Below are 15,350 nucleotides of genomic sequence, written 5' to 3'. Positions count from 1 at the left end.
GTCAGATAAAACATAAAGTGCCTGAACATAAGGTGCTAAATACATTCATTCTCAAACACAATATGAAATCCTACCAACTATTGTCTTAGGGCTTGTGGCGCTTCCTAGAACAGTGTCCAATTGCTCTTATATACAAGAGAAGCCTTTTTGTCCTAACTGAAATCTCCAACCCAGCATTTTCCAGCTTCACCCACCAAACCCAATTTCTCTTCCATGAAAGGCCTCTCCATCGACAAGCCCAGAACACAAAATGAGCAGAAACATTACTAATATTAGGCCACAGAGCTGCATTAAAGCCAGCATGGATAAGGATGTGCCTTCCTCTTCACACAGAGCACAGACATGTTTCCATAGTCAGCAGACTAGTGGTCTCCAAAACACAGGCTAATTTCTGCCCAAAACAGGCAGAAAAGATACATCAAAGAGATAAACTTATTAATTAGCAAACACTCTATTTAAATTAAGGGATAGAGAACTGACAAGCACAGAGAGCAACTTGGTTTTGTAGTGGTCATTCAAAGCAATACAGAGCCAAGACTTGTAACTTACTTTTCCTTGAAGTTCTGTTACCATATCCATAAAGTACACACAGTGAATAAAAAAAACATAAAAACAAATAAAACCCCCTGTATATTTCAGGACACAGGGACAAATGGAACACTTACAATTAAGTAAATTAAAACTGCAAAACTACTCACATCAGATACTAACAGACCTGTTCTTCCTTGTAGTCAAACCCAGCACGGTGCAAGTTCTAAATGCTTCCAAGGCTTTGCAGCAGCTCTAACTCACACAGACCAGCCCTGGGAATGACCCCACGGATTGTTCTGCCTGCCTGGTCTCACCTCTGCCCTCCCCCTGCCACCACAGGTGTAGGTTGTGAGGAAGATTCGTCAGCTGGAGAGACTAATTGAGATCAGCTGGGAATTCCAGCCCGGCCACTGAAGGGCCAACAGGTGAGAACACGAGCTCCGAGTCAACACCAGCCAAGTGACCCCCACACAAAGGGCCTCCCATCTAATTGCATGTGTTTAGTGCCATCCTTTACCTGCAAGTGAACTCTAAAGCACCAGATCCCAGTGTGTGCATGAACCTTTCCTGCTCCAGAGACAATCTCAACCCTCATTAAGGTGCAGCATGTCTCTTGCTGGATCAGCTGCATTATGTGCATTAGAGATGCAGTTTTAGTACTGGAGCTTGAATTTTTACCAGAAGGCAATATTATTGGTACCAAAATTACATCCCCTAATCTTGATAAGAAGCATTGCTGGGGTGTAACAATCTTACATAGCAACAAAAAGCTAAAATATCAAATACTGGTACTGCCTTCACTGGAATACAGAATAGTTAAGAACAAGATTAGATGCAAGGACTCACTAGGAAACTCCAGACACGGCAACTTCAGGATCTGACAGATATACAAAACATCAGAAAAACAAAAGACAGCTTAACTAAACAGCAGCTAGACTACAAATAACAGTAAAATATCTGTGCTATTGTTCCATGCTCCATTAACTGTGAGCCAAACTCACTGAAACTGGTAGAAGTCTGAGCAGTCAGTGAATGCAGGTCTGGGCTCTCTGAACACAAAACACCTGCAGTGATGCAGATAAGTTAGCAGGAATATTTTTCTCAAGGATTTAGTGATCTGCTTCTAGTTAAAATACATGAAAAAAACCCCCTAATTTTATTAGTTTCCACAACAAAATATCTAATAAAATCTAATATCTAATAAAATCTAAAAAATATCTATTGTCCTTCTAGAAGGGCAATACTAGGACTGAATAATCATTTACACCTGATACACCACTGATCCTCAAAAAACATGTCTTGACACAAAGTTAAGGTGTGCTTTCATGTACTCATGATTCTTACTTAAATATTTCAAAACCTATTGCTGAAAAGCCAACTTAATTTTTCAAGACTCAAGTAACATAGAAACAGATTTGAAACAAGCAAATTTTAACAATCTTATATACTTAAATCTTGCCAAAATAATTCAATTTCCACAAAATACTTAGTCAAGGAGCTACATAGCCTTGCTGCATAATTCATTAGCCATTTTAATCCTGTTGATGAATATCAGGTTCTCTACAGAAATGCTTTTAAAGAATGCTTAAGAAAAATCATTATTATTTAGGAATTTATGAGATGTGTTACTAACAGATAAAACAATAAAGCAAAACCTACCCTTTGGCCTCTGTAATGGAAAATGATATTCATATAAAGAAAACTTGTACCCCTGAAATCATAAACAACCTGCAAATGCTAATACTTTACATGGCAAACTGATCTGAGTTGAGGTTCTCCCTAGCATTTACTTTCTTTGAAAAATATTGCATGCAAAGAAGTATTTGCTCAATCCTGAGGTTGCTCTCATTTATTGTCAAGCTAAAAGCAACAAATTTATCAACAAAATGCAGTTTTACACAGGGGGTTAGTCCTAATTATTGGAGAAGCTTTTACTTTTTACTGCTTTTACTTTTTTTCAAGCCTTAAATGATTTTATATAGCAACACTGACAAAAGTAAATTACAGACATTACTAAGACTGTGAACTCAATAATCAAGCCCAGGAAACAGCAGAAGTAAGTTTATCTGTGTAATGTGAACCCCCTGAGTATTTAATCACATACATCTTTCCCACACACTCCCTGACCCTCCCTCAGTCAGCTGGGAATATGCAGAGTCAGAATAACATGGCACGTCCCACTGGAATGACTGGATCACAAATACGAAATCTTTGGTTCCTCATTTTCATTCATCCTTTTTGTTCAGTGCTCTGACAGAACCAGAGACTTCTGTCCTCTGCAGAGCCTCAGTGTCAGCAGGAGGGAACCAAAGGAAGAACAGGCTCTGCTGTGCCCCAGTGCCCTGCTCCTGGCTGGTCCCAAATCCCCTCCACACACACATGTGAGGCCAGAGGAGTTAGAGAGTCCAGTTCACTGGGGACAGCTCAGAGACAGCTCTGTCAGGGGCCCTGAACTGTGAACCAGGGGCAGGACTGCAACCATTAAGTGATTTAATAGCTGTTAGTCAAATCTGAGCAGGTATTCACACTGATTTTAAGGGGCCAAAGTCATGTTCATGAAAAAAGTCCCATCTTTCTCTGGCCACCTATCAAGGACTGCTGGAATGTATTAAGAAATTTTCTTCTTTTTCTTTTTTTTTTTTAATTTTTCATTAAAAATAACTCCACAACATAAGTATTTCATTTCATGCTTCTTGAGAAGAAAGCATAAGGCAATTGCATAAAGTCAAGTGTTTAATTTCAAGAAGTTTAAATTTATCGAGTTAACCTTGGGATGAATCTCACATTTCTGGACACAATGGAATAAAGTGTTGCAAATCCCTCACCATTTGATTGGTGTGAAAAAGAGACCCCTGGACTATTCCAGCTCCCCTCTTGTCCACCTGTGGGTCCCAAGGGCTGAAGCCTCTCACCAATGCTTATAACACTTCCCTTGTGTCCAAATGTGGGCATTTGGATTTCACCAGATTCACCTGGTTTTGAGAGTGAGAGGAACCATCAGCTCATGAAGTTCTACTGCTCATTCATAACACATAACCAGAAGAAAAAGGCACTAGAAAAGACACCAGCTTTCTTTGTAGCAAGAGACTTTTGTCCCAGCAGGCAATAAATCATCATGAGTGGACAACCAGAGGTGATTCCTCAGAGGTACAGACAACCTTAGGCTGACAGAGCCTTAGTCACAGGCATGAACTGACACAAAATAGGCCAAGAATTTGGTCCACCAGGTCTCAGGGACCACAAAACCAGGTAATTCTTGGTGTATTCCCTCAGTGACACCACTGGGCAGGTGTCCTTCACCTGCAGTCCAAACAGCCTCTTGTTCAGCACAGTTAACATCAAATGCACTTGGAGTATAAAGACACACTCTCACACTTCATGTCCCTCTGGGTATGTTTTCTGTGCCAGTACAAACAGCACACATTTAACACAAGTACTTTAGAACACTGTGCCAAATGAAGAGCAGAGTATGAAGGGAATGTTTCCCGAGTCATGTGTCCTCAGCTGCAGAATTTATAAAGCTGAATGAGTAATAATTCTTGTTTGGTTGAGCTTTTTTTACTATTAATTGAACATTTTATTCTTGTACTTCAGTTTTCATTTTGTTAGAATGTTTTCTTTTTGCTTCAGAACAGTTAACTTTTTTTAGGAAAAAACAGGGATGGTTGTATCCCTTAAGATACTTCTGTACTTTATTCTATTAAAAAAATCTATTTATGTATTTATACAATCTTTTTGTAGTTCAGAACAGAGATAAGGTATTCAAATTGTATTCATAAGCTACAAACCTAGATCTTTAGCCTGGACTGAAATAACTAGAGGAACTCTGAGTTCAGATTATCTAACTGACCTCAAACGCAAAAATGACACGTTATCTATGTAATTATGAAGCAAATACCAAGGAACTGAGACAAAATCCATTGAAAATGGCTGCCCTGACACAGAATTCACAGCTGGAAAATACATTCATTTTCCTTCTTAAACAAATATTGCCTCCCACCAGGATAACCCAAAAGGAAAGCTGTATTTCGTGACAAATATACATGTTTTGGCAGTGTACATTGTCTCTGCCTGCATATATCACATTCATTACCACGGCTCAGGGAGGCCAGGATGGGTGAGCTACACACTTTAATGTGCTGATGGCTCTTTGTCCTTTTCCTCCCTGGGAAAGATGAAAAATGCTGTGAATTGTTTTTTTCATTATTAATAATGAATGCCTTTCTTGTTGACAGTCCTTGCTGCCAGGTAAGAAGCCTGGAACTCGAACCTTTACGATGCAAGATTTCTGCTCACGTGGAAACCAACCAAAAAAGATCACAGAAGAGGAGCTTAATACCCAGTCCACACAGTGTCTGGGTTGTTATATCCCTTTTAGAGATTTACTTTTTTTTAAAAATCTCTCTGTATTCTTTTCCCAACATAAATTTGGTACCATGACAGATAAACTGGGGAAAGCAGGATATGTCCCCTTATTGCACAGCACCAAAAAGACTCTCAGTAATTTCTAAAACACCACACTGAACCAAAAGTTGATCTGAAGTTATTTTCCTCTGGATTACTCACAGAATTTATTCCAGCTGTGGAACTCTTAACAGTATTTAAAAATCTGTCACATCCTAGCTATCAATCACTTATATATATATATATATATATATATTTGTATTATATATATATATATAATCCTGGGAGATACATAGGTACACACATATGTTATTATTATTCATTACATAAAGTAAGAATCATGCAGTGTTGTCACATACTCTGGGATTCTCTTCTATTTTCTTAGTCTGATAGCAATGATTATAAGCAAAATTCAGATGATGAGCCTCTCTTGGCTGGAAGTGTACCTGGAGTAAAAGAGTGCCTTGCTTTCCTTTCTCGGGTATCCTCTCTCCCCAGAAGTTTTACCTACTTCTACAATATTTTGCACATCTTGGATTGGTAACAATTAAAAGATTGCTAATGATTATAAAAGGCGAGGGATAGCCCAAGTTTGTGCTTGGAGTACAGGACTGGGTTTCTAGTTTGTTTTATCAATAGATGGTTGTTTCTTAAAAAAACCCTACAAACCCTCAAATAAATTCATTCAAAAGCACCATTCTGATTGTATTTGTCACACACACGCCTTCCAATCAGACATTTTTAATGTTCTTTTGTTTTGAAACAAAAAAAATCAATCACTATAAGCTTCTTTTCCCTTCAGCACTCACAAATATCCTGACTATACTGTGCCAGTGCTGACTTAGTTAAACAATATTTTTGTTGTGCTATCACTGTCACAAGTTAATGCTGGTTTCTGCATATCTTTGGACAAACTAACCCCAACTTTACTTGAGTTATGTCCCATGCAATTTAAATTTTTATGCCATTAAGAAGTCCAGATCAGATGCTTGGAGAAAAACTGTTCTTTAAACGTAGGAACTTCATGATGTTTTCAGCACAAGAAAAATTCAAATGCTCAAGTCCTGAACCTTACACATACTTTTTATGTAGCTTTACTGTTAAATGATATATAACTTACTCAAAGCAAACACAGGTTTGCTACTGCAGTAAGGAACAGTGTGATTTATTGTTATCTTTATCTTTTGTTATTGTAAATTTAGTATTTGCTAATATAACCTAAATAACTGTGAGATGCCATCTGAAAAATAAAAATTACAAATACATTTAATAAAAGGAATTTACAGATCACAAATAATCGAATACTTGATTGGCTCAGTGCCACCCCCGGAAAAAAAGCTGATATGCAGTCTGAAAACTTTCTTTACTGTAGGTTTAAAAAAAGAAATTGCACAAACACAGGGGGTTTCCACACCTGCTGCAACGGAGACAGTCGTGGTTAGGACTGGAGGGAGATGAGGTCAGTGACAGGAAGGAAAATGTGATTAAGTAATTCCCAATACGATGCCAACTCTGCCCTTTGGATTCCATTTCAAATCCAGCTATCGTGCTATCAAAATAATATACTGCAGGATGGATGCTGTTTTGCTAATATGATATATAGATTCCTAACAGGAATTTTATGCTTACAACTAAATTACAGATATGCCAACTAGGATATATTTTCATGTGCATGTGACAGAGTATTTCATAACATGCTACAGCAGTTTTTTTTTTCCCCTTGACATATAAAGAGACTGAAGAAAAAAAATAATAAAATATTCAAGCTGAAAAACGTGTCAGTGCTCTCGAGTTGATTTTGTACAGCAATTTCTAAATGGTCATCTTTCATTAATGGCTTATTAATGCTACAGAGTTAAAATCTCAAAAATTCTTGCAGGAGATATAAAGTGACATTTGGTTAAACAATACAGCAGCAAGATACATGGAGCAAGATTTGATTTGATATTAGTACATAAGGGGTTGGAAAAATATTCCAAATGGTCTGCCTGAAGCGAGTTATGCTGCCTTCATGGCAAAAGTGAATCTTGAAAAATGAAGTGATTGTTTCTTTCCAAAAGTGAGCTGTGAAATACTGGTTCATGCAGCATTTTACTAAAACCTAGGCCTTCTACATCTTGGTAATGATCCTGTGAGTGAAAACGAGGTGAGACACCAACTCACATTAATTGCACAGTGAAGCCACATTTTTAAGCCACCTAATTAACTGTGAAACTGGAGGGACACGAGGAGCTGGAGAGAGGTAAAAAATCCATCATTTATAACTTGCTTAAAAGTTGTTTTTAAGTTACTCATTACAGAGGATTTACAACAAATATCCTTTAAAGCATAAGGAAGATAAAGTAACAGGCAAGTCCACTTGAGCCCAACTGGAAGCAACAAATGGAGTCACCTGAAGTGTTTGCAGCACTAAAATTTCATTTAATCGAGTCTTCTCTGATGAACAGCTGTTATTTGTTATTGATACTTGCATTCAGAGTCACTAGAGAGAAACAGGTTTGTTTGTCAATGCTGGCTTTTGATCATTCTGCAAGGAAATCATAAGTAAATAATGGCAGTTATTTCCAGCTACAAATGATGCCCAAAATGTGATGTGCTTCAATTAAATGTATAATCTTATTCCTTGCTTTCATCTTAAAGAACTACTAAGTTTTAACACACTAGAAAATACACCTAAGGATAATTTCTTCTGCTGAAAAAAGGTTTATACGTATTTATAAAGGAAAAATACAGAAAAAAAACCTTCAAAAGATTTTGGAAAAAAATCTGGCCCCCTGCAATTTCAAAAACTAAGCCAATGATTAGTCATAAGCTCTGAAATGGTGAAAAAAATACATCCTATTTCAAACAAATAGTTATGAAGAAAATATTTTAATTATGCAAGCAGGATGTTGACTGGATTCACAGGGGATAATTACTTCTAAGAAAACATTTTAAGCCAGAAACTCATTAGAAAGTTGGAGAATTCTTCACAACCCAGTACCCACACACTCATTGTGCCACGTCATCCAAGTATCCCACCTACTGAATTCCTGAAAGAATTCCTCATGTCAATGAGAAAAAAGGTTTTGCAAAGTGAGATAACTGACTCCTATGCAAAAAAAAAAAAAAAAAAATACAAATTCATTACAAACTTGGAGGTTGTTTTCAGATTTTGTTTAAAAGAATAAAATTTAGACACAAACTGCCGTGATATCAATAGATCAGAGCAGTGGATATACTAAAATCAGTAATCCAGTTGATAAAGGGAAAAATTAACAGTGAATTGCAGGTAGCAGGCAGGATCTGTAGCAGAAAACGTGGCTCTGGTGAGCCTATTTCAAGCAAAAATATCCTCAGAAACCTCAGGCTGAAGCACAAAACCACCTCAGTCTTTCTCCTTCTCCAAACAGGTGTGAAATGCAGCTCAACTGCAAACAGTGCAGTTCTCACTTGCAAGTGGATTAAGCCTTATAGAATGATAAATAAAATGTTCAGTAATGTGCTTTTGGTGTGACTGAATAAGGCATCTGGATAAAATTGAGAACTGTAGGAGAACACTAAATCAGTTTAAAAACATGCATGAACTTTAGAATGATGCTGTCATCACATTATTTATATTCTAGACTTACCAAAGTGCTATTATATTTCAGGGCTTTCATGGCAAAACAAAAGCTTTACACAAGTAATTTTAAGTATTTAGATGCTTTCATGCAGGATTTATTAGTTCATATTTTGCCCTGTCTCTATATTTCTCTCAATTTCAACTGTATTTCTGGTCGTTTTAGCTTTTTACTGTTTGGTACATTTGTTTCATTATATATTGTCTGATGAAAAATCTGAATGCATGCAGAGCTGGATCATCAGGATCATCAAACTAAACAAAAACAGGAGACAAAGAAACGTAGTAAAAAAGCACTGTTTTGTAATATTTAGAAAAAAAAATCTTTACACACCTTTAATGCCTATCTGAATTAAACATGTAACTAGAATACAATTAGCCTGTAGAACAGCCAACAGTATAGGAAGCTATTTCACACAGTAAGATATAAACTGACTTTTGAAAGACTTTTTCTGTAATTTTCTGTATAGATACATAAATGTGTACAAAAACATATTCCTTGTGTTCCAGACAAATTTTATAAATTTAAGTATTCACAAAAACTAAAATAATTACTTTTTTTCCTACCATCACCAAAATTTGTCCTTTGATCTAACTTTTAAAACACAGGCTTCTCTGGGCTTATCTCTTCATCAAGGTAATGCTGCTCTTTCTGGTTTTTCTGTGTTTCATTTTTTTTCAGCATTAGCCTTAAAACTCTGCTGTTAGACCTCACTTCATCTACCAACACACAAACATTTTCCATACTTATTCAGCTTGAAATTGTCCCTAATTTTTGCTCTCTTGTTCTGCCAACTATTCTGGGTATAGCCACCAAATCTTTCACATAATGGCCTTTTTTGAATTTGCTTCAGAGCAGCTAAACATACCAAGCCACCAAATTGTCAGAATAAACAGCTCCAGCTCAAGTCTGCACCTTGATTTCTGTCCCAATTTAACTAACTTTTACTTTATAGCCACATTTGTTAATGTAATATAAACCTACACAGAATAAACCTACCAACTTAACTATGATCTGACATTCTTCTTTTACTTAAAAAGAATTAAGCAAAACAAAAAAGTTTGTAATCAACTAAACATCCACCTGTAAAGCAGCTCTGCTTTAAAAGCACATTTGTAGGGAAACAAATACAGATATAAATAAATAAAAAGGTTTGCATAACCAAGTAACAGGACTGATTCAACGCACAGAACAAATCAGATGGATTCACCCATCACTTTTGCTGGATTTTATGAAGGATTTTCTGGCACTAAGGCAGAGGGGAGGGGTGTTTGCTGGTGGCTGTCACCTCTTGGTGTGACTTCATATGATGCTCAGGCATTGGGCAAGTTGTTGTTCTGCTCATGGGAAGAGGCTTAAGAATAGAGCAGTAAGTACAGAGGGAATAACACAACCCCAGAGTTGCCCAGGAAAACTGGGCTGTTTCCCTTGTACCAAAATTCCCAGAACTCCTCAGAAAGAGCTCTGAATCAACACAGAAGAACTATTTGAATGCCACTTTTTGTGAAGTGGTAAATGATGGGCTCAAAATGTTCCAGTGAGCCAGAACTCAGATTTTCAACTGATATTCCAAAGTTTGATGATGGGACAGATCAAGAAGATAAAGTATATAAGCAGCAAAGATAATACACCACCATCTGCTATGGATATAGGTGTACAAATGCACATCTATTGATTCAGCAGGTGATTATTCAAGCACACAGTAATTAATCTTTATTGTGATAGAAGCAACAGAGAGAAAAGAAAAAATCTGAAGCTACTTAAAACTTATTCTATCAAATCCTTTCAGCACACACCAAGCATTGTGTGTTCAGTCTGTTGGTTCAAATGCTAATAGTGAATCATGTTTTAGCAGTCCCTTCTCTTTGAAACAGAAGGTAAGTTTTCAAATCCTTGTTATACATTAATTAAATTTTATATATTTTAATAACTAGCTAGCTATAGGAAAATTACCTTACTAGCTTTTACAATAAATGCAAAATTCTTTACTTGAGAAACCACCCACATGTAAAAGCCACTAACACAAATGCTGACAATCAGTCTGACATCCAATCTGTTTCCAACCTACAGCCACAGAAATAGAGCACTGTACATTCCATAAAAAGATCACTAACATTTTTCCTAGTTTAAAGTACTTTTAAACTTTTTTTTATTTCTCAGAGTCTTTGCCCCTGCTTGGTTCCTCCTTCCTCCAACTCATTAGCACCTATCATTAAAAGGTAATCACCTGAAGTTTCTGTGCTGGGGTTTTCAAAGAATAAGGCAACAGACAGTCACTGAAATTCAAGGTACTGAGCTCTTAATAATGTTCTTTAAAAGCTATAAGTGTAATGTGACTACAGCAATGACAGCAATCGAGCCATATGAATTATGTGTGGATTTCCAAACAGTAATAAAAAGAATTGAAGGACGTTGTATTTCTCAGATAGGAGAGAAATGAAAAGCAAAAGGAAAGACAAAACATTTAAACAACATAGGTAGAGGTCAGCATGAATAAGATAAAACACTAATGCCTATAACACAGGGGTATTCTGGGAGTGATAAATTCCCGAGGCGTTGAGAGAAGAAAAAAAGCCTTAAACCCAGATTTTATCCATTGCTCAAAGGAATACGAAACCAGCAACTACTACTACTAAAAATGCAGTGCAAGTGATGCAGTGGGATAAGGAAGAGGACGAAAACAGAACACTGAGCAGTGCCAAGCCCTGCACCTGGGGAGGAACAGCCCCATGCACAGGCTGGGGAACAACTGGCTGGAAAGGAGCTCCGTAGGAAAGGACGTGGAAGACCAGGAGGACAAACTGAACACAAGGCAGCAACGTGCCCTTGCAGAAAACCAGGTCTGCAGCCTCCTGGGTTGTGTTAGAAAGGGCCTGGAGAGCAGATCACAAGGAATGTGATCTTTGACTCAGTGTTGGTGAGGTCAGGAATTCCACGGTCCCCAGGATGGGATGGACGTGCTGCAGCGAGTTCAGCAAAGGGACAGAAAGATGAAGCAGGGAATGGAGGATGTGATGTGCAAGGAGAGGCTGAGACACCCCAGACTGCTTAGCCATAAAAAGGAAAGGTTGGAGGGATCTTAGCAATGGGCACAAACACCTGAAGGGAGAGTAAAGACGAGCCAGATGCTTCTCAGGGCTGTGCAGGCAAACTAGAGGAGACCACGGGCACAGACTGACTGACACTGGGGCCTGTTTAAAGATCAGAGAACCCTTCTCACTGTGAGGAGAATCTCTCAAACATTGGCACAGTGTTTCCACACAGGCTGTGGAGTCTCTGTTTATGGAGATACCCAAAATCTGGTCCCTATGTACCTGCTACTGCAGCTGATCCTGTTTTGTGCAGAGTGGGTGGATTCAGCAGTCTCCAGAGGTCCCATCCAGCCTCCTTCATTCTGTGATTCCATAATATTAAAACTGGGAATCTTTTACTGAATGTTGGAATAACCAGTCACTTACCTTTCATCCATTACCAAATTATTCAAGCTTTTAAATCTTTAAGAATTTACTTGCAGCTACTCCTCCTCATAGTCACAACCTGCGACCCTCTGTATTGTTATAAATGAATTAAAAAATATATGAAGGCATCAAGAAAAATTAAAAGGAAAAAGTGCATTAAGTTCATGTGGCAAGATTTAGGGAATGAAGTCTGTGAAGCACTGAAGTGTAAAAAGGTGAAGTGAAAAAAATTTAGACCATCTATAATAAGGAGAAAGAGAATGAAGAAAGAAGGAAAGAATAAACCAAAATGTAATACTGCCAAGCTAAAATATTTCAATCATGACACACTTGGAATTTCAAACCCAAATGATAAAGGTTTTATTCCAGGATAAGGCATCTGAAGATTTAACTCCAAAAGAACTATAAAGTTCAATGTATATGAATCTGTTATGACACAAAAACCTTAAATTGCACAGTGCCAACTCTTATCTTCCTTGCAAAATCCTCATAATATATTACAAATTTTAAAACTCCACAGCTGCCACAAAAGTAAATTAGATTGATGACTACATCTTGTTAGTTTTTGTCCTCAGCAATGATTACTGAACCTACAGGAAAAAAAAAAAAAAAAGAAGGACCTGAAGATTTTAAATAAAAAGTCAGAGTGCCATAATTCTCTTTTGTCCAGACCAGCTCTAGACACAAGTTTGCTCTTACTCATAATTCCTCTTGCTATGACACTGGGATCTTTTTAAGGATTTAGTATGTTCTGAATGCATGAAAAACACAGGATACTGTAATTTAAAGTGGGGAAAAATCCTTTAGTTCCAAGACAGATGATGGCTGCTGAAGTCTTTTCAACTTCCTCCTACCCACTGTTTTATTTCAGAATCCAGCACTATCACACCAAAAAGGAACCCTGCTCTGTCCATGGGGCAGTGAATGTTCATCAAAATCCTTTATTGTCTGCCTTAAATTGGGCCTTCCCTACCATGTTTGACAGATGAATCAGGAAAACAATATTCTCTCAGCTTTTTTAAGCTTTGGAAAGTAATGTTTTAAGTCTACAGTTCACCTCGGTTGTCTCCCTCCTTCTGATCAATATATATTTAAAGAGTTTTCCCTGAATTAATTAGCACTTATTTCATATTTACTACTGTGGTATTTTCACTTAAAAAAAATAGGAAAAAAAAAAGATTTTGCCACTTCACAAGATCTCCATTTCCCACAAGTGTTTGCACAGAACATTCAGTCTTGAAAACAGAAGTTTCAGTGTTCATCCCCCTACCCAATCCATACACATGCAGCCTTTTGAATAGGAAAATACACCTTTTATACACAAAGAACTATTGGCTAACAAGAAAAGACTACTAGTTACAAGTTTCAGTGTACATTTTCCAGTGGCCCCACTGTCACTGGAGGCCACTCAAATTATTGCAGTCCCTCTTTCTAATGCTTCACAATGGTTAAGCCTACCATTAGGTGTCTGATAACATGAATAGAAATTATTCCTACAGCTTAAAAGGAAGCAATCAAACCATATTTGGATGCATATATAGCTATATTACTCAGGTATAGAAGAATGGTATCAATAATCAGATAAAAGAATTCAGTTTAAATTCTAAACACTACATTTGCTAAGTGCTCTGAGCCTGCTCTGTGCAATGGCATTGCAAAGAGACCACAACAAGGATTTGTTTGGTTACTGAGCAAACCTGACTTGGGAGAAGTCAGAGAAATCACTGAAGTTGCGCCACTGAAAACACTAAAATAAACGAACACTGTGAGAAGCGTGGAAGGTAAAGACTTATTTTCATCATCCTGTTCTGTGTTCTGGTTTTATTTTTCTCTGTTCTCTTCTGCCTCCTTCCTTGGTCTCCCCCTTTTTCCGTTCCCACCTGCCCAAGTGCAACCACATCCTCATTTCCACCCGTACCTGTGTGTGCACGGCAATGCCTGTGCTCCTTCTGCACTTGGCACTGACGTGCCTGATGCAAGGCAGCCAAGAGAGCAAAGGGAAGAGAGAGGAACATGCTCTGTGCTGACCCCAAAACAATCCTGCTTGCCCAGCTTTTCCTTCCCTTTTGGATGGCAGGCAGAAGGCACAGATGCCAAGCTGCGGAAGTTATTTTCCAGTGATGGCATCTGGCTCTCTGGCACAATCCACTGACATTTGTGTTGGCTTCCTCGCCATTGCCCCTGGGTTTCTTCATGGGTTAAGTTGATGACAGGATGTTGTCTGATCCTGGATGCCACACTTCTTTGAGCTCACCTTTGATTCTACTCAATTTCTGTAAGAATAAAGCTGCTCTTCATCCTCCTGAAACCTTTGTACTTTAGCTGACACATGTAATGATGTCATTTTGGATAGTCCTGTTGTGCTAATGGATAACTTGGATAGGCCAAAGCACTTCTTTGTATATTTTACACTTAAAAAATTATGTGTGCCAAAATTTATTCACACAAATACTTTATTCAAGGACACTGTTTTCTTTTTTGATCTTAAAACTAACAATTCTGAAAGTGCCATTACTATGAAAAAAGCAAGCGTCTTCAAAATTTGATTATATTTAATTATAACTCCTTGTGTTAAAAAAAATAAATCATAATATCCTTCTCTATATATTGCAGGAAATGTTGATGCAACATTTATTGTTTAAAGCAGAAAGCCGATGAACTGCTTCAGCACATCACAAAAGGTAACTCCAATGGGCTTATCTCACAACAGCACGATTTCTAGTTCAGAAATATCAGTTTATATGACAGTAATTACTAAAACAGATGGGCAAGGAGCCAAAAAGTGGCTTCCCATCGACAGTGGGCTGAATGCAACTGGGAGCTGTGGAGCAGAAAGGAGCTGTGCCAGATTGTGTGGCAGCTGAGAGTCCTATTGGTGACCATTTGCTGTGCAATCTCAGACACACGTAAAAAAATTATGCATTCCCCATTGCCTTCATGCTAAAATGGTAAAGAATAAAAACCTCTGTCTGAACTTGAACACAGTACCTGCTGACAAGTTCTTCCCTTCCAGTACTGGGGATTGTCCTTCGTGCACTCCCGTGTTTCTATCAGCCATTCACAAATGTGGCTGCACATTTTAGATCCATATTGTCAGGTGTTACATTAGTGCCAGTCAAAACAACAACAGAGGTCTGCAGACAGAATCAATCAATAAATTCAAAATATTCCTAAGACTTAGCTAAAAAAAAAAAAAAACAAACCAAATATTATTTCTTCCCTTCAGGAAATCTATTTGAAAATACTGGCAAAATATTGGTGAGAAGCTCTTTGCTAAAATAAACAGGAAAAAAAAAATCTAGACTTAAAAGATAAATGATCTCTAAAATGACTAAAAAAATGCAAAGCAAAACCA

At 37.6% G+C, this 15,350-nt stretch overlaps 1 protein-coding gene across 33 annotated transcripts in view; it reads right to left on the bottom strand.

Annotated features, from left to right (window-relative positions):
- RBFOX1 (RNA binding fox-1 homolog 1) overlaps positions 1-15,350 on the bottom strand; it is a 1,150,020-nt gene that overhangs the window by 273,785 nt on the left and 860,885 nt on the right. Inside the window, exon 1 of one of the 33 annotated variants that reach the window (XM_064672745.1) lies at positions 14,984-15,129. The exons of 31 other annotated variants lie outside the window; for them this stretch is intronic. In XM_064672745.1, coding sequence (XP_064528815.1) covers positions 14,984-15,053 — 70 coding nt within the window. In that variant the 5' untranslated portion in view covers positions 15,054-15,129. Of the gene's footprint in view, positions 1-14,983; positions 15,130-15,350 lie in introns of those variants that run through there. One more of the 33 variants, XM_064672759.1, reaches the window with a different exon arrangement.

Source organism: Pseudopipra pipra, chromosome 16, assembly GCF_036250125.1.
Source record: "Pseudopipra pipra isolate bDixPip1 chromosome 16, bDixPip1.hap1, whole genome shotgun sequence".
NCBI lineage: Eukaryota > Metazoa > Chordata > Aves > Passeriformes > Pipridae > Pseudopipra > Pseudopipra pipra.
Note: the sequence above shows the minus strand (reverse complement) of the source record. Positions and strands in the feature narration are given on the sequence as shown.